Source organism: Chelonoidis abingdonii, chromosome 22 (genome assembly GCF_003597395.2).
Source record: "Chelonoidis abingdonii isolate Lonesome George chromosome 22, CheloAbing_2.0, whole genome shotgun sequence".
NCBI lineage: Eukaryota > Metazoa > Chordata > Testudines > Testudinidae > Chelonoidis > Chelonoidis abingdonii.
Window position 1 is genome coordinate 13,557,337 of NC_133790.1, and position 20,093 is coordinate 13,577,429.

General features: G+C 39.5%; 1 protein-coding gene across 12 annotated transcripts in view; it reads left to right on the plus strand.

The window, feature by feature from the left end:
- The window catches only part of SFSWAP (splicing factor SWAP), a 91,150-nt gene extending 71,285 nt beyond the window's left edge, over positions 1-19,865 (plus strand). For 7 of the 12 annotated variants that reach the window (XM_032805975.2, XM_032805973.2, XM_032805972.2 and 4 more), the window contains 5 exons: positions 9,726-9,881; positions 11,075-11,200; positions 17,293-17,463; positions 18,467-18,539; positions 19,443-19,865. In XM_032805975.2, coding sequence (XP_032661866.1) covers positions 9,726-9,881; positions 11,075-11,200; positions 17,293-17,463; positions 18,467-18,539; positions 19,443-19,508 — 592 coding nt within the window. In that variant the 3' untranslated portion in view covers positions 19,509-19,865. The remainder of the gene's footprint in view (positions 1-9,725; positions 9,882-11,074; positions 11,201-17,292; positions 17,464-18,466; positions 18,540-19,442) is intronic. The other 5 variants (XM_032805979.2, XM_032805976.2, XM_032805977.2 and 2 more) reach the window with 2 other exon arrangements.
- Positions 19,866-20,093: the final 228 nt, after the last annotated feature.

A 20,093-nucleotide genomic window follows, 5' to 3' on the forward strand; every position in this document is an offset into this window, starting at 1 on the left:
ATCAACTTCTTTGGCACTGAAGCAATATAAGTTGCCAAGTGATGTGTTGGTCGGCTCAGTTCTGGAGTTTCAGAGAGATTTGGGGAGGTTATTATAAACCTGCCTACCGTAGAGCTTCTGCACCTGGCCCGGGAAGTGTTCTGTATTCTAACCCTCTGGTTCATAGGCAGGGCACTCCTGACAGGGCTGCCCCTTCCTTAGAGGAGATATGCTCCTTCCCCTTCCGTGAACATAGCAAGGAAGTATCCCTTACCTGTCTGTCTTCTCCCAAGTAGCTCAACAATAATCAGGGAGAGAATCCAGAAAACAGTCAGTATGGGGAGCTAGGAAGAGCACTCCACTTAGCATCCCTCACTGTGCCACTATCCCCCTGCTTTCTGGGGCGTTGAACCCTACTATAGAAGGGTTACTATAGAAAGCTAGTGTCTTCCACTGTATTTAAAGACAGGTCATTTCACTGAAGAAGCAAATGTAAGCTCCATAGGCAACTCCATCCATGGCTGCTGCAGAGTCAGGAGGAGAGTGGCAAAGAACAGCAATCTCCCAAGCAGAATCATCAAATTCTGGTTCCAGTGTCTTCCTTTGCAGATGAAGCAGGGAACCCATTTTCATTGCTCTTGACAAATGAATTCAGAGGTATCTAGGACTTCATAAAAAGTACGGCTGACATCTTCAATATCTCTTTGGAGATTATACAAGAGAAGGAGCATAAATGCTTTGTTCTCTGATGTGCAACTCCAGAGAGATTGGCTGTGCCATTCCGAGTCTGTTGGAACTCACCAGATCAGTTTGGCCCACAGCAGAGATGGAAGCTGATACCTCCAAAAAAGCAGAAAGAATATGCTGGATTCCTGCTAAGGGGTTTGAATACTTTTACCAAATATCCTATATCTGGCTCTCTGGAGGTAGAAGCTTAGAGGAGAGGATAAAAGAACGAGTCTACAGCTTGTGAGGCAGACCCCCAAAAGCTAGGATTTTTTGGTCAAAGGGTATATTTGTCTGTGAACCTACAAAGGAGGATAGCAGACTGCCATGTGATACCCTCAAAATGTCTATTTTTGAATTGGTACAAACTATCCAGTGTAGTGCATAAATTACCCAGTGAGCACCAACTAAAATCTGTTATGACTGAGGGCCACCTAACTGCCAGAACATCTCTGCAGACTGTGCTGGTTGTATCTGTCACTCATCTGAACAAAGGCCACTGCAGCTGCTGTGAAAAGATTGTCAGGGCTCAAGTTATCTGGGACCTGCCAGGGGGTCTAGACAACAGTCAAGGACCTCTTCATTTGAGGGCAACAATCTCTTAACAGTGGCACTAATGCATCACTCCATATTCTGAAAGATTTCAGGGCAGCTTTGTGCTCCTTGGGATTCTGTCTCAGCTCCAAAAAGAAAGCAGCCAAGACAAACCATACTTCAGGCATTGTTCTTTGACATGATTATCACTAGGATCCTCACAGCCTCCAAGAAAGAGGCAGAAATGAAAGTGGAGGGCAGCCCTCTGCTCGCTCCTCAACTGTTCCACAATCTGGGGCTTCAAATAAGCAGAAGAATCAATGCTATTGTCAGGAGCCTGCTTGGACCACCACGGGATCTGTTTTATTTTTTTAACCCCACTCTCCCAGCTCTCCTCCTCCCGCCCCAGTAGCTGCCTATCTTATTTTCAAGAATCTGTGCTGTGATTACCTCAGACTGGAGGGTCCTTAACATTGTAAATAAAGGGCATCCCATCCAGTTTCAGTCCCTTCCAATACACACACTCCCAGGGACCCTCTCTCACAAGAAACTCCCCTTACCTTTCCCACCACCCCCACAAGAAGCAAGATGTAAACTGCCTCTTACAACTGTGAGCAGTGTAGAAGGATGCCCTTGGAGTTCAATGTGTTAGGGTTCAATTTAGATTACTGATGAGATGTCCGATAATCCAGGCCCAATCAGCGTATTAATCAAAGATTATTAGTCAAAGATTAATCAGCATGATAAAGAAAAGCAAATACATTACTGATCTGGGGAAGCAGTGCTGCTGCCTGGTCTATTCCAGCTACTGTTCAGAAGTTTACCCTGGTATATACCATGCATGTCTATGAAAGAGACAGAATTTCATTCTCATGCCCTATTGAGCCATGGAGTTCCCTTCATGGCCTCTTAATTTACATAATAGATAAGCTAAAGACATTGATCACAGAAGGGATCTGTAACAAGTATTCCCTTTCTTGATTTTCTGGACATCTGGACACATTTTCTGAGTGTCAACAGGTAAGAGCAATGAGATGAAACACACTTAAGATTTAGATGCAAAGCATTATGGGACTTTGGTTCATCTATAAAGGCCTCTGGGAGTCTGATTCATCTGCTTACCAGGGGCAATGGCTTTTATTCCCACTACCTCTTACTCTCAAAGCCTTCTCTTGTGAAGGCTCATCCTCAATCTTCGACATGTCCACACCTTCATCTGCAATTTTCAAATTTAGAATGGTGACTTACTTCTGACTTTTATAAATTCTTTCATTAGATCTACAGACTGATTCCCGCAGCTCTCAGTCACCAAGGCACCTAGTTTCCATATCACTATTATCCAGCTCACAGGAAGTAACAGATTCCTTCTAGGAACATCCTACAGCCAATAGAGTTCGGCCCTTCATCCCCTTTACCTTGCCAAGTTTTTATCACGTGCCATTTGGTAGTGGCAAGTAATCCAAAGAGACAGGGAATCCAGCAATACTCTTACCTAGATGACTGTCTAATTCAGGAAAGATCTCTATAGGTAATTGATCAATACAGACAGACCTGAAAATTTTCACCTTGTTAGGTCTCCCTGTATAAACAGGGAGAAATTCTCTCTGACACCATAGCACTAACAGAAGCATTGTTAGACTCCAGATCAGTGAGATCCTGCCTTCAAAGTGCTGGTAGACAGCTCTGCAGCAATGCACTGTATCAACACGCAAGCTGCAACATGATCATCCCTACCATGCCAAGATGCTGTATGCCTTTTGGAGTGGTGCATTCTGCACCAGATCTTGCCAGTAGCTCTGTACCTTCTGGGTCTTCAGAATGCTCTAGCAGACCAGTTTCTAGCAGACCAGTCCCCTCTAGCAGGGGACTTTTCCAAGAACTACAAATAGTCTATCAAAGACTCAGTTCTGCACAGTGTCTTTTGCAAGTAGTAGATCTATTTGCAACAAATGAGAACAAGTGTCAGAATTTCTGCTTCAGAGGAGGCCCAAGTCCCAAATTCCCTGTCAGATGGCTTCTTCATTTCTTGATCCCTGAGATTAATATGCCTTTCACCAAACCCCATGATACCAAGTTCTGTGAAGAAATGGAGGCAGAATGCAAGATGCGTAATCATAGTAGCCTCCGCATGGACCAGGCAATTCTTCATATTCAGATTTGGTGACTGTCAGCACAACCATCTTATCTGTTCTATTCAGGTCTCCCAGAACAACGGTTAGCTCCTGCACCCGCACCCAGCATACAGGCATGAGACAGCCTGGATGCTGGTTGAATCAATCCCATAAATAGGACCCTACCATAGTCACAGCTGTGAAAAATGTCATGGACCATGAAATCTGGTCTTTTGTGTACTTTTATTCTATACAATGGCAAAAAAGTAAACAAAGGTACACAGTGTTTCTCAAACTGGGAGTCCCGATCCGAAAAGAGGGACAGAAGACTATTGTAGAGGAGAGTCATGGTATTGCCACCCATACTTCTGTGCTGCTGCTGGCAGCAGCGGTGCATTTAGAGCTGGGCACCCGGCCAGCAGCTGCTCTCTGTCCGCCCAGCTCTGAAGACAGTGTAAGGCTAGCCTTAGAACCCCATTTTCGGGTTTATATTTTACCGTTTTAAAATACACACGTTTTGTTACAACACTGTAAAATTTAAGATTTAAATGTCTGAACTGTGTAATTCAAAATTTTAAAAATGCTGTGACTGTGAAATTAGCAAAAATTGACAGTGAATTTGGTAGGACCTGACTTATAAATCAAAACTGTTTTGCTGCAGTTCAGAACGTTGTGCTCCAGAGCAGGAAACCTTCAGCTAAACTTATTTGCAGAGCTAAATGGAGAAGGTTTTCTATTTGGACATCTCAGCACCAGCTTTCTGCCTTCACAACGCCACTGTCAGTTTTGGACTATTGCCCTGAAGCAATCTGGACTCCATCTGTTAATAAGAATCCATCTGGCAGTATCATCGCCCTATTCATGGCCACACTGTATCTTCCCACATTAGTGACAAAATTCCTGATGTGGCTTATGCATCTTTCCCTCAGTTCAAGAGCCCCTCATCCTTGGAACCCAAGGCTGATGGGTTGTGCACGCCCTCCCTACCCTCTCAATTGGAGCCAGGGTAAGGAAGCAAAGCTAGGACGGTTAGGGAGAATCAGGCTCCTATGCCAGGTTCTCCATATATATTTCACAAAGAGAGGGTTATTCTTAGACCTTACCCTAAGTTTCTACCCAAGGTGGTCTTGGAATTTCATGTAAATGAGTTCTTTCTTGTTCTGTTGTTCTTTCCTAATTCTCTCCCTACCCTGTGTGAAGCTTGATATAGTGACAGCATTAAGAAATTTAGGAACACCCTTAAACTTTGAGTTGCATTTACTGACAGGCTAAGGGCAACCTATGTCCTCAGTGGTTATCCTAGTGGGTCTCAAACTGTATAAGAACTTACTACAAGTTAACAGGAAAGAGCCCCCAGCCATATTAGAGCTCATTCCACAAGGGTTCAGCCTTAGGTGCCTTTTTGCATAACATACCCATACCTGAGGTGTATAGAGCAGAAGAATGGAACTTGATCCACACAGTTACTACTCATTCCCTAGTACAGGACTCCTAACTGGTTGCCAGTTTCAGTAGATCTGTCGTGCACTGGCCTTTAGGCTGGACTCCACATACCCACTGCCAAGCAAATAGACAACTGCTTGTTAGTCATCAACGGTGGAATTTGTGTAGACAATCACTTGAAGAAAAAAGAACACTTACTTATCCTACAGTAACTGATTCTTCGAGATGTGTTGACCATACTGGTCCCCTGGCTCTCTCTCCTTCCCTGCTAATGTGGAGGGGTACTCCTGTAGGATTAGTATTGGCAAAGGAACCATGGCCCCACTTCATCCTTTATACCTTTGGGACTGAGGGTGCAGATGCAGCCCCAGCGAACATAGAAGAATCTGATCTCGAGTGAAGGGGTCTCAAAACAGTGTTTTGCTGTCTCATATGTATTTTGTAATGTTGGTAGTAGGGTTTTACATGTTTGTTATGTACCTATGTAGATGCACATATGAATGTATATAACTTCAGCTTTCCTCATGCAACTCTGAACAGGCCTTGGCTTGCTTTCCTTGTCACTTTCAGGCCAATGTAAGCATCAGGGTGTTTTCCAGGCTTGCTCACTTACAGAGAGGAATTCATTTACCTTTGCAGAGTATTTAGTAGGATATTCTTTTAAAAAAAAACACACACAAGAAACTTCTGGATACAGTGTCTTTTTCTTTCTTTGCCAAGTTCTAGACAGAAAACGATTAATTGAAAGACAAGAATCCTTTAAGTAGGCAATGCTGCTTTGTTTTAGTTTTTTAAGTTTAGAACCAACTGGCACTAAAATTTTATAAATCTTGTTGAATATGCTTGGTACTTGTCACCTTCATAAAATCTTTTTTTTTAAAAATAGCTCCCGTAACAATATCTTGATAGGCTTTGCATGCATGACACTGCAGTGTTGAAACAAAAGTATAACCATCATTGTGTGTGTTAATAAGTTCTGTGATCCCAATACATTGGGAAGAGAGTGATTTAGATATACATCAAAAAGAGGGAAGTGCCTACTTGGGGTCTTTGTACCTTGGACGTAACTGTAAAAGTACACTGACAAAAATAACAGCTCCACAGAACAGCAAACCTCAAATAACCAGTTAGAAATGGCAGTCCAATCCAGACCTATCAAATTGCCCTGATATTCATCAGTCCCCAGAAATCTGGGTTAAAACCCAGGGTTTTGTGTTGTGTTGGAATGCCTGTAGCTACAATTTTACCATATCAGAACAATGTCAAATTATTATCAATGCAAGGCTGTGAAGATGATGATGACATGACCACACTGATAAAACAATTTAGCTGAAAGTTACAATATTAAAATGGACAATATTACAAAATGGTTTCAGCATAAGTTTATGGAGACGTTCCAGTGTCAAAATGTCAAAGATGAGCTTTAATACCAATGTAAAATGAAAAAATTCTAAATTGAAAAAACTCAGTCTATCACTTAATACTAAAGCAAGTTTAACACCTTTGCAATTGAATGGGTAGGTAAGTCAAATCTTTTCAATAGTGCTGTTAAAGCATTGCATTGTCGTTGCATACAAAATGTGGCTCTTCATACGTCTGTCTTGTTTTGTATGCCTAAAGTCAGACATTGCAATAAGTATGTTGCTCAGTCTTTAGATTCCCACAAGACCCAGTGTTAGGACTTCCTACCATACCACACTTTTTGTTTAGATGTAGAGACTAATTAGAAGTATATTGTTTCCCACTTGTATTACATTACTCTAAACTATTTGTAAAGATTGATCTGTGATGAGCAGCCCCACTCAGTGACCTGGGATAAAGGGCTATCCTATAATGCCTGGACACTGTTATTAAATTACATAAATTCTAACAGCCTTAGACTTTGTCTGCACTAGCACTTTTGTCAGCAAAACTTTTGTTGGTCAGAGGTGTGAAGAACACACATCCCGACCACCATAAGTTTCACCCACAAAAACACTGGTGTGGACAGCACTATATCAGTGGGGGATGCTCTCCCACCAACTTACCTACCGCTTCTCTTTGGGGGTGGTTTAATTGTGCTGTTGGGAGAGCTCTCTCCCACCAGCATAGATCCGCTACACAGGAGACCTTACAGTGGCACAGCTGCAGCAGTACAGTTATGCCACTGTAAGGTCCATAGTGTAGACGTACCCTCAGTTACTTTATTTGTCTGTGTCAACCTTTAAAACTATTTTAAACAGATGTGTTATGCTTTTGTAACCTTCTTTTGTGCTGTGCAGCAGATCCTAACCTTTGGACCTTAACAGAGCAGTTGTTAGTGATTACTTTTCACTTGGAGCAGATTAGAATGATAGTAACTATGGAGAGACAGACTTCCTATTGAACTTTTTCTTTTTAAGTTTAACTAATGGTCCTGTTCAACAAAGCACTCCAGAATACGGATATCTTTTCAGGATTACCAAATTTCATGGCTTTCTGACAGACTAGCACATTAAACTTGATGTATCTACAAAGTAGTGATTTGTGTCTTGGTCCTGAAGCTGTTTAAATTATTAGTAATTTAAATTAATTGTGACAGCCAAAAGAGGAGCTGTACTTTTTCCAAAATTTCTGATTAGGGTATGTTTTAATTGAACATTAATGAACTCTACATTGTGAAATGTAAAAACAAATAATGACCTATTGGCACACGTTCTGCTTCATTTGGAAAACTTTGTTTTGGTTTAGAGCTTTTCAAATGTTAAAGAATTTGTGTATAGGTGTTAATTTGACTTTCCATTTACCATGATATGTGAATTACAGGCTCCATGTTGCTATTGCTTATGTAGTTGTAAAAATACATTGGGCATAACGTTCTCCAGGGATAATTTGGTAAAGCATAAGAATTGTAGTTAATTTGTTGGGGCAAGTTAATAGGAGATGAGCTGAGGGAAGTGAAGCTAAAATATAAGTTTGTTTAACTTTTTAGAGCATATTTAATTTTTGTTTTGCCTTTTTTTTTTTTGTATGAGCGATAAGCCAAATGTGTGTCTCAAGCAAGTGATTTTAGAGGCTTTTACATAACATTTAAAAAATCCTTATGTGTAATATTTTATTTTTAGAAGTGTAGCAAATTGCAGTGGCAAACTGCTATTTGGTATAAAGGAGACTAAGCATGCAATATATTTTTATTTGTTCTTATGCTGTTAACATACTAGAGTCACAGCTTAGTAAATATATGTGATGCATCATTGATGTTAATATAGCTTAATTTTTAAAGAGTTTACTTAATTTAATCTTGTACCTTACAGTTGAAGTTGCAGAATTCACTTCCTGTTCAAATAACATCACTGATTCAGGGTGATGTAAGATATTTAACTATATATTGCTTAAACTTTGATCAAAGCAATTCTCCTAGACAAGGTAAAAACTAGATATGCGAGGAACCCAGCTGTATCAATTTTATTGCAGTCCTTTTCATGTTAACAATTACTCCTCTACATACATATGTATTCCTTCCATTACTGTTCCTAAATGTGTATCCCGAAACTAGTTCCTAAGGCTCTCGATAGACCAAGGATTTGACTGCAGACCAAGAAGATGCATCTAGAGTTTTAGAAAGCAGTAAAACATGCACAATAGCCCCATAGTGTGTTGCAGCACTGCTTCCTGTGGATATTTTAGCTCCATAAAGATATTGCCTCAAGTTCACAAATTAGTAACTAAAGTCTAATACAAAAAGATGTGGGTGAATTTGTTAGAACTGTTTTGGAAAACAAGCCAGTTTTGAGACCCTCTTCTTTAGCTATGGTCATCACTCCATCAGTGCCCCTTTTTCCTAATAAACTTCAAAGCACCATAACAAATTTGATGTAAATTGTATCTAATAGTGGTGCTCTGATTTAGTAGCATAGAATGTCAATCACTGAAGTTTTACACATGATGTTCTAGCTGAGAAGTTTCAAATTTCACAGTTGGTGACCAGTAAATGTAAATAATGACCATATTAATAAGTATAAATCTTCTTATTTTGTATGAAATAGATCGTCATAGCACAAAATCTAGGATAATGCATGGGGCATGAGTGGGAAGCAGGGAGGGAAAAGGGGCTGCAAAGCAACTCATTACACAGTGAATGATTTAATGATTTCGCAGATAAACTGTAAGTCTGCATTTTGAACTTGTGAGTAGAGCTGGAAGCTCTAAACTTCCATTTTGATGTTAATAACTTTCCTGGTATATTTTAGTAATAGCTTACTGCTAAACCACCTACTTTGTTTATCCAGTTAATGAACCATGGGTAGTAATTAGGAGCAGGGTGCATCATTAAAGGGTTTGTAAACCAAGCTGGATGGAATAGGTAAATGTTGTGCTATGTTTTTCATTGGCCCAGTTTCAAAAATTCAACTAAAATTTACCTCAGAATAGCAATTCCTCACCTAATTTGTAAAATGGGTGGTTCCTGTTGCTCCAAAATCCATCCATTCATCTTGGAGGCAATATCTATTCAAATACTTCCACTTTCTTCAGATGTAATGTGACCTGACAACTTTATAGAATAATGAATTTCTGTGAGAGCCTATTAAACAATATTACTGGTATTAACTTACTTTATTTAAAGGAGTACAATGCCTTATGAATTTCTCATGAAGTCTAGTTAAAATAATAATTCCATGTATTCCAGTGAAAAAGTTAAGCCATTTTTTAATCATTAAAGGCTAGTGGCTAAATCTCTTCAGGTTGAAATGATTGGAAAAATGTTATAGAACCAAAACAATCATACCCAATTCATAAATATTTTAAGCTAATGCATTTTTCTCTGATTGTTTGGACTTTTGTAGGCTGGTCCATATAAGCATGCTATCACTAAAGTTCAGCTTTGGTTAAGGGATTAAGTCTTTTCAGGATTCTAGTTAATACCAAAACTAGAACATTTATTCTCAATGTGAAGTGTGTGCCTCCATATCACAGACTCACAGCATCCACAGGGACACTGAGCATGGAGCCGAGTCTGAGCAACTCATCAATGGCAGCAGCAACAGAGCGAGAAAATTATCAGGCAGCTTCGACAACGAAAAGATTTGACTGCTGGAGCTCTTTAGAGGGAAATCCTGGTAAAACGTCAAGGTGTCTGACTGACCTCAAACTTTATAATCTGTTTTTTCCTTTAATCCTTCTGAAAGGCCTGGTAAAGGTCAGATTTCTAAATTGAAAAGCAGTTAAATAGCAATATGGTACTTAACTGCTGTTGTGATTTTTCCTTTCAGTAGGTCTGTTTGACTGTAATAGGATCTATGATTTACAAATGGCTTGTCTCTTAGTCATTGCAAAATTAGGTTTTCTGAAGAAAATGAATGCTTGAGGCACATGGGGTAAAGTATCTTGTATAAAGGAGAGTGGAGTAAAAGTTCAAAATCCCTAAGCAAAATGATTAGATCTACATATCTTATTGGGAACAGAGCTAACTACTACTAAGATATTTTTCAAGTAAAGGAAAGATTTTTGCTTTTTTCCTGTTGTATGTATTCTCTATTGGAAAATGCTCAGGTGTTACTTTTACAAACACTTAGTGTTAAATCTTTGAGATAAGCATGCGCTCTTACGTTGATCTCTGATCATGACTGGGCACACTCTGTTTCTCTCTGTAGGCCAGACATTTCAAGCTGAAGTGCTAATGCTAAACAGTATTGGTCAGGAGTTGTTAGTCAGTTGCATAGGTAGAAAGTATTGAGTAATCAGGATTTTCCTGCAGAATAAGGAACAGAGTTTCTTTGACTTGTCAATATTCAGATTTTACAAATTTCAAAACAAAATGATCTTTTTAACTCAGTCTCTTCACTGTTTTCAATTTACTTGCATAATGCAGTAACACTAGAGCATGCTGCTAATTTGGAAAGACAAAGTCAAGTCTAACTTAAGATTCTAGGCTTTAAACCAAAATGGACTTAAGTATAACAGTTAGCAAACTCTGTCTCCCACGAGAGGTAGCTGATTAACTGCACTCTGACAGCCCAATGCTAATATGAGTTGAGAGTGGTTCATGTGGCACCTCTTCCCCTGTTGAGAGTGAAGAGCAAGTCATTCATTCTCATACATATTAATATAAATAAATAAATAAAATATTTTGATGGTGAGAAACCCTCATGACGCTGGCAAGCCTGAGAGACTAGGAATATCCCATGTTGATATGAAATCACATAAGCATTTGAAAGGCACCATAGTTGGGTTCGATGACAACATAATCCAGTGAAATAAAAATAATACAACAAATTATGGCATTAACAACAACAACAAATAAAACTTTTTTCCTTCCTGTTCAGATCACGATCGAGATCTCCTCGGAGAAGGGTCCACTCACCTGAAAGGCGAAGAGAGGAAAGGGCTGTCCCAACAGCTTATCGCATTAGTAACAGTCCTGGAATGAGTAGGAAATGCACACGTTCGAGGTATGTGCACCAGTCATGATGAATGCCCCATTTGGGGTTTTAAATATTGTGGGTTGCTTTGTGTGTACTGTTTATGTAAAGCTTGTTTCTTTTGTGAGCTGAGGCTTTGTTTCAGCCATGAGTTATATAATGATTAACAAGCCAACCTGCGAAAAAACAGTTTGCAAGTAGAAACGCTGGTCCCTCATGTATAGAATGTGTGTACAGGTCTACAGCATAAAGTGATGAGCGTGTACATGTTTTGGATGTATCTAGTACAGTGACAGGTTATTTTACAGTTCATGTTTGTTGCTTGGTGCACTGTAGTTGGAGTATTCTAACCCTTTCGCAGTCTGAAACATCTTTGCTGTGCTTTCCTTCCTGCTAATACTGGAAACCGTTCAGATTTGTACTTGGAATTCCCAGGGGCTGGCTACACTCCTTACCCCTTGGGTAAGATTCTTTGGCTTTAGTTGCACAAACGGAGCGTGCCAAAATGCCATGTCATATTGGCATTTTAGTTGAGTGAAAATTGCATAGTCATGATTGGATCTAAAGCTAGCTGATGGGGAGGGGGAACAACACACTTTAGCACACTTTACGTTTTAGAATAAAATATATTTTGAATATACAAGTGGAACTCATCCTACATGTAAAACGGTCAGTGTTTTTTCCTGTAGGAGTTCTGGTTTCTTTCTACCATGTATACTGCAGCTGCCTATGTACTGGAAATGTGGAATTTCTGTTTTCAAGATGAGAAAAATAAATGCTCAGTTACCTACTTTTGTCAGAGATGCTTTATGCAGCCTGTGCTCTGAAGAGGAGAAACTGCAGTTTGTGTTACTTTAGGGACATTAGACCCAAAAAATTTCCAAAACCAAAAAAAACATTGTTTACCTGGGGCTTTTTTTTTACTGTTTCACTTTTTGTACACTTCACTTCTCTAGTCATGTGCTGCTTTTATGGTGAATATTTATTAATAAAAGTATTTTTCAATATCTTTCTATAAATTAAAGTAATTACATACCTATCATCGTCTTAAATTTTTAAACAGGTATATTCTGAAAGCATTGTGAGATAAACATTACATTTAAAACACCTGTTGTAAAATTTGATTTCTTCTGAATCTTCATTTTTGTGCTAAAATGCATATTTTACTAAGGGTAAATATATTTTGATTACATTACTATGGTTATTCAATCAATATAAAGTCTAAGCATACTGAAAAAATGATCACTTATTTTAGCAGCCCAAAACACAGTAAAAATTTAATATTACTGCTGTGTTCTTTCATAAACCATGAATCACTTTTTCCATTGCCTTTACATGCTCAACACAGATGCGGACTTTGTGAAATGAAAAGCTTTATCTTGTTTTAGTCTGTGATGAGGAGATTACATAGGTAAAATATCATTTCAGGTCAGTGAGCTCCGTAGAACAGTACAGGTTTGCAAAGTTTTTAAGGGTTGATGGGCATGCACTCTTGCACCGTCAATTTAGATGTGCAAATATTTCTGCAATGTGTGCACTCCTCAGTTTGGGAGCACACGTGCACATGCACTCACAAAGCTAAATTAGATGCACTCTTTGGGGTAACTGCACCTAAAGTGTGAATGTCACAGTTTCTTATGTCCGTCTCTGAATCCTACTCAGTCCCAAATTCAGATTGCTTATCTGTTTGGGGGTAGGAAAGGAGCAAATTGGACAACAATGAAAACATGTTTGATTAAAAAAGTACTTGGTCTCCACTTGTCTTTTTAAAAAAATGAGAATAATCCCTATTATGTATCCTATTGCATAGCAGCGGTGCATCCAAGTTGAGGAATTTTATATGTCCTTTTACTCGCTTCCTGACAGCAAAAGTTAAAAACATAGTAGGATCCAAGTTGCATACTCCTGCAGTTTATTAATACAGGGGGTGATCGCACAGTTTAGAGGAGCGATTCTCAACCAGGGGTCCACAGGCCCCTATGGATCCATGAGGAGAAGCCCTGAGCCCATGGGTTAAGTTGGACAGGACACCAGGTACATTGCCCCCCAAACTGCAGTGCCTTAACCAAAGTAGGGCAGTCCCAGGGGCACAGACGCACACCCCACTTCCTCCTCTTCCCTGCCTCCTGGCCAGCTTGGAAGCAGGAAGCTGAAGCCGGGCAATGCAGGGCAGCTGCTGCTCTTGCTGGTACCACTGGGCAGACAGCTGCAGCACACCCCCGTCTCCTACTGCAGGTGTCCAAAGCCCCAGCTGCTCCTCAATTCCTAGCCCCCTTTGACTGCTCATGTAGCCAGTGGGGGACCTGGCTCTGGGATCAGCAGAGCCCGTGGGAGCAGGAACCACAGAATGCCCCTGCCTGCACACAGCCCCTACCTACCCTCTCCATGTACCCTGAGCTACCCCCCGCCTGCATACAGTTCCTAGCTGCACCTAGCCTGCCCCCTGAGCAGTTTTCAAACTTTTTGAGCTCAGCACACCCTCCCCTTTAAGTTATTTTTGGTTGCACCACAACGTAACTCAGACAGCCTGGGTGGCCTGCTAAGGTGAGTCAGGGTGGAGGTGGCACACTCTCCCCTGGCTCTGCCATGCAGAGCTGGCCCAAGCCCCACCGGGCCTTGCCCCAGCAAAATAAAAGTCAAACTATGCCTATGGGGCCTGGCCAAAGCTCCGGCACCCCACAGAGCTAAAGTCCCGAGGTGCCCTCAACACCCCCTCTCCTCTGGGCCTTGGAGTTACTATAACATGTTGGAAAGGGGCTCAAAAAGAAAATGGTTGAGAACCACTGGTTTAAAGGAAACCTCGCCAGTTTACTTCATCTGGTTAATTAGTTTTTCATATTTATTGCCTCATAGTAACAGAAGACCCTGTTGCGTACTCCTGGTTGATTGGGTCAAGTAGATCAGAAGACTCAACATTCATAAGTCTAAGATTCTCCCTTCCGTGAAAAACCAGAATGTCAGGGAAAATGATTCCTTTCCCCCAAGTCATGCACTAAGTGTGCATCCACTTAAGTTCAGTATTTAGTGGCATGATTTGCTGACCATTCAGTAGTTTAAATGAATAGAGGATTCTACTGGGGTGATAAATTGTGACTGCTTGCTTTGAAGAGCTTCATGATTCAAGAAGGAAATCTGTTTTTACCCTTTAAAATAATTTTAAATAGCATTATACTCTTAATATGGATAGAAACCATATCTAGCACATCTCCAGCACAAAGCTGAAACTAAGATCTTGTGGATATGGTTCACTGAACAATGCATAATAAAAACTGGCAGTAAATGCCAAAAATTTTAAAAAAAATGGGGAAACAGTATTAGACAAATATGCATGCAGCCAGTTCTGAGAGCTTGCCAGTCATATTACTAGAGTTCAGTGAAAGATTTCTAGGCAAAAAAAATCATGAGTGATGCTGGGCTGTTGGATTTTTATGAATGGAAAACATACTACTTGCAAGGACCTGGAAGCCACCTTTCCTTCTGTCAACCTCAATGAATTAGCGACCTCCTGTTCATTAAGTATAGTGAGACATATTTCTAGAGATCACGTGATTGCTTTTTCCAGTGTAGGTCCTCTTCCTTTATTTCTAAATTGTCTGTAATAATCAACCTACAATGAGACTGCTGAAAAATGTATATGTTCAAATCAAAAAGTGACAAGAAATGGCCTTAGTTTAAGAATGTGTATGGTACTTCCACTCCAGATATATATATATTTGGGACACTTTTTATAAGTACCTCCTGTTTATGGTATGGGCTGTTGAGAAATAAGCCATGGAAAACTGAGATGTGATTAATATGATATTGTTTGATATTTTACTATTAGAGTGTCATTACATGTTGTTAGAATAAAAACTTAAAAAATAAAAAAGCTTGCAGAGAAACATATTTTTACTTTTAAAAAAGCACTATTAAAAACTTGTGCTCTGTGAAATATGTTCACAGCACAAAATTATGGCTTGCTGCTTAAGAAACTCAGCAATTAAAATACAGAGCTTACCAGTCAAGAGATGGCTGAGTCCCATGGCTTTGCTCCTTATGGTAATGAGGAGCTTAAATAGGTCAGTGAACCTGTCTGATGTTCAGTATCACTTGATAAGTATAAGTTGTTAATGTATTTGTTTTTTGTCACAAATAGTGTTTTCTATTTTAAATGCAAGTAAAAGTGTAACAGTTTTGTAATTATAAGATTGTGTTTAAGTTCCAAATATTAACTGATATTTCAAAAGTGAAGTCTCTTCCTGGATTAAGTCTTAAGTATCAAAGATGTACAGTACTTGTTTGCCATCGTTCATGTTATATTGTTTCAACAAAATTGATGTTTTATTCCCTAAGCAAGTTATTGTTTAATGTTATCAGTTATTCATTTTATAGAATGCATTAATTACCTTTGGACTGTGCGTAGTATTTATCTAAAACGTAATAATTATCCCACTGACTGCCCTGAACATTACCTTTGGTTGCTAATGTTAGCTCACTGGAAATGTTACCCAAAAGAATAAGATGTAGAGAACAATATGAGGTGTATATATAGTGCTTTAAAGACTCTACTTTTGCAACTTTACCTCCATTCATCCTGAAAACTACCAAGCACAGAAATGTGAGACAATTTTTTCTTTTATCAGAGGGGTAGCCGTGTTAGTCTGGATCTGTAAAAGCAGCAAAGAATCCTGTGGCACCTTATAGACTAACAGACGTTTTGGAGCATGAGCTTTCATGGGTGAATACCCACTTCGTCAGATGTGGGTATTCACCCACAAAAGCTCATGCTCCAAAACGTCTGTTAGTCTATAAGGTGCCCTAGGATTCTTTGCTGTTTTTTCTTTTCTCATCTTCCAGAGCTGTGTTAGGTTTTTTTATGCAATCATAAATTTTCAAGAACTTCATTCCATACATTATTATAATTTTCTGATTAAAGATACTCTTTTAGGCTAGTAAAAGTACATTAATTGGGCTATTCAGGGGCAAAAAATTCCGTGGAAATTGGAGTGAACTAATAATGGACATTTAGAATGTGGCTTGAAATGTTAAGGCACAGTAGAAGGCATCAAGCAACTTGTAATCTACTTCCAATGAGTAGACTGTAAAAGTTATAGCAGAACTTTTTGGATTCCTTAGTGGACATTAATAGTTTTGTTTTCTGTTAAGCTTTTAAAAATAGAGAGAAAGTAAAGTAGTAGAGTAGGGGGACAGAAACCCAATGAATTGTTGCATGGAGGTTGATTCAGTAATCTTAATTACACAACTGGGATGTTAGTCTGTAAATTCATAGCCACTATAAAGGTCTAGATTACTCAGTCTCCAGGGTTACCTGTAGAATTCAACACTAGAGTTCAGTGCTGGATATAGTTTTAGAATATTTGTGTTGTTCCCTTCTTTTGTCAACAATAAAAATAATTTTATGTACCCATAAATCTTTTTCTGTTTTTTTAGTAGTGATTGTCAGTTATAGCTAACAGTCATATTGTCTACTCAAAGCAATCCGAAGCATATTGCTTTGGGTAGGACTATTTGAGAGATATAGTAACTCAAATGTAATTTTGTTTCAGACTGAAGTTTGTCATGCAGTAGGTTTGGTCATAGAAACCGATTTTTTGGCTTAGAGGAAAATGTACGGTATCAGTTTGCCTTTTTGACGAAACTGTTTATAGTTCTATCAGAATGGATTGAAAAATAAAGACTGTGAACACTCATATTCCAGGTCATTAGGGAGTTAGGATCAAACTTTCCCTATAACCAGGTTTCTATAATTGTCCATTACAAGATTTTCTTGCACCTTGCTCTGAAACATCCAATTCCTGATCAGTATGTTAATGCTTGTGTTTCTGTGAAGGTCAAGTGAGGGCTGAGGAGCAAGTACTCTTAATGCTCAGGACTGGGTTGGAGTCTGGGGATCATAATGTATAGGTGAAGTATGAGGATTCCTGGGAATTTTTCCTTCCTACTGTCACAGGAATATAACCACCCATGGTGTATGATGGTTACAGTGTATACTCAGTGCACAAGGAGCACGGCATCCAGGAGGGCTAGAAAATCTGCTAGAAATGTCTAATACGATTTCTGTTTAAATTGGTTAACAACATATAATTTTAAATCTCCTCTAATAAAATCCTTCCTTTTTTCAGAAGCCCCCATGAAAAGAAGAAGAAACGACGGTCTAGATCATGTACCAAGTCCAAAGCTAGGTCTCATTCACCATCCATGTCACCTGGCAAACAGTCCACACATAAGAACTCTGTACATTCAACTAGTGTGTCTCCTGTGGAGAGTAGGGAATCCAGCCAAGAACGCTCCAGGTAACACTCTTTCACAATGGTGTATGGGGATACAGACAGCTTTTGACCATGAATGTACCTTTTGATTGGATTTGTGCGGGGAGAGTTGTAATGCAAGTTATGCAAAGCTCCAGGAAGTTAGGGATGTGTGCCACTGTGGTTTTCGGGGGGGGAAGGGGGGAGGGTACTAGAACTGTGCTAGAGACCTGAGATTGTGAGGAATCCTATGAGACTGTCAGGGCAAAATTTCAAAAAGGGTGAATTTTCTAATAAACATTACAACCGGGAGGAAATGATGGAGAACTCAGTTGCCCAGGGAAGAGCGTGTGTAAAACATGAGAGATGAAATAGTCATTTAAGGGAGGCACAACAGGAATAGTGCAACTTTTCCGTATACACATCTCAGTGCAACTTGAACCAAAGTGATCTCAGTAATCTAAATCGTAAAGTTAAAATGTGGTTAATGTTACCAAAAATCATAACACTTTGTTGGGATGATTTCTTTAAGTTTCTCCTTTTGATTGTAATTGTTGTTGAGGATTCATAACTGAATTACCCCATTGAGCAGATTCTGTTCACAGTTCCTGCACTGATACTCAGAGCTCTCTGTAGCAGTAGTTCTCAAACTTTTGTACTGGTGATCCCTTTCACATAGTAAGCCACTGAGCACGACCTCCCCCCTTATAAATTAAAAACACTTTTTTTTATTTTATTTAACACCATTATAAATGCTGGAAGCAAAGCAGGGTTGCAAGCTGACAGTTTGTGATCCCCCCCATGTAATAACCTTGTGACCCCCCCCTGGGGTCCCAACCCCTAGTTTGAGAACCCCTGTTCTATAGCATTGGCCACAGGTATGTGAGAGTGAACCTCTGTGCCAGTGACCTGTATTGACTATAGTCCATTGAAACATGAAAACTATTGAGCAATATGAGGGAGGCTCATGCACATACAAGACAGAATTATTGCATGAGATACAGATAGAAAATATATACATTTCTAATTCTTAAGTTTTAATTTTTAGGGGCGTTTCTCAGGAAAAAGATGGCCAGATTTCTTCAGCAATCGTGTCTTCAGTGCAAAGTAAAATAACTCAGGTATAAATTAAGACATTCTTTATTGTTTACTGAAGTGTATTACCATCATTGTAGCATGCTCCTTTAGGTATTTTGTGTAATTGTATGATGTAGAACAGGGATCGGCAACCTTTGGCACGCAGCTCGCTAGGGTAAGCCCCCAGGCCAATGGAGGCGGCAGGAAGTGACAGCCAGCACATCCCTCGGCCCACGCCGCTTTCTGCAGCCCCCGTTGGCCTGGGACAGTGAACCATGGCCAGCGGGAGCCTCAGTTGGCCAAATCTGCGGACACGGCAGGTAAACAAATCTTCCTCTCGTGTGTATTGTCTATAGCCACTTCCTTGTTTCCATTCTTTTCATCTACTCACCTCACACACTTTCTACCCTATCATTTGTTGTTTCATTTCTTTCGTATTGTTGAGATTATTTACAGTGAGATTTAATTCTTAGCTATTTAAAAGTTGCTAGCCAGCAGATATATTAGTTTATAATTATAGTACGTGGTTTTGTGAAATCAAGAGGCCAGTGCTCTGGGAAACTTACCAGTAGGACTGCTGACTTCAGTGCAGAGAGTTATACCAGGGGTAGGCAACCTATGGCACGCATGCCGTTGGCACGCGAGCTGATTTTCAGTGGCACAGAGCTCTGCATTTTAATTTAATTTTAAATGAAGTTTCTTAAACATTTTAAAAACCTTATTTACTTTACATACAATAGTTTAGTTATATATTACAGACTTCTAGAAAGAGACCTTCTTAAAATGTTAAAATGTATTACCAGCACGCAAAACCTTAAATTAGAGTGACTAAATGAAGACTCGGCACACCACTTCTGAAAGGTTGCTGGTCCCTGAGTTATACATTTCAAACTCTTGATTAAAAACTAAGGAAACTTCTGACTATTTTTCCTCTATTCTCCCTACAGGATCTTATGGCCAAAGTGAGAGCAATGCTTGCAGCTTCCAAAAACATACAAACTAGTGCCTCCTGAGACTTGTTGAATTGACCATCAAGAAAACGGTGTGAAGAGGAACACTTCAAAAAACTGCCTCATCTCAAACGTACAGCCGGCAAATTTAGCTCATTTTGGATCAGTTCTCATTTGTCTAAAGTTATCAAAACCTGAAGAACTGAAAACCTTATCAGTACGGAACTGTCCCCTTGGAACTCAATGACTTTTTGCACCCAGAATCTCTCTTGACAGCTTTTGGTCTTTGTAAATTGATTTTTTGACTAATTCTTCAGTAAGATTTTATGATCAGCTGTCTGTCTGTATATATGTAAATATCATGTTTCTGTGATAAAGTATTACACAATAAAAGAGGAGAGAAACACCTTTTATTAGCTACGCACTTGTTGGAGGTTGATTAATTGTGAGTGTTTTTTCTTTACTTTCTTTTAAAGCAGTTCCTCAGGCAATGCTGTTGCTAAGTTGAACTGAAACACACCTTTCAGTTTCTTTCGTTCATCAAATGATCTAAGCACATACATTGCTAGGCATGTTACACCAGAGTTGGTTTTCACACGGCCTTCAGAATTTTTTTATCCTTCATTAAACTCCAGTGTGCAGAGCACA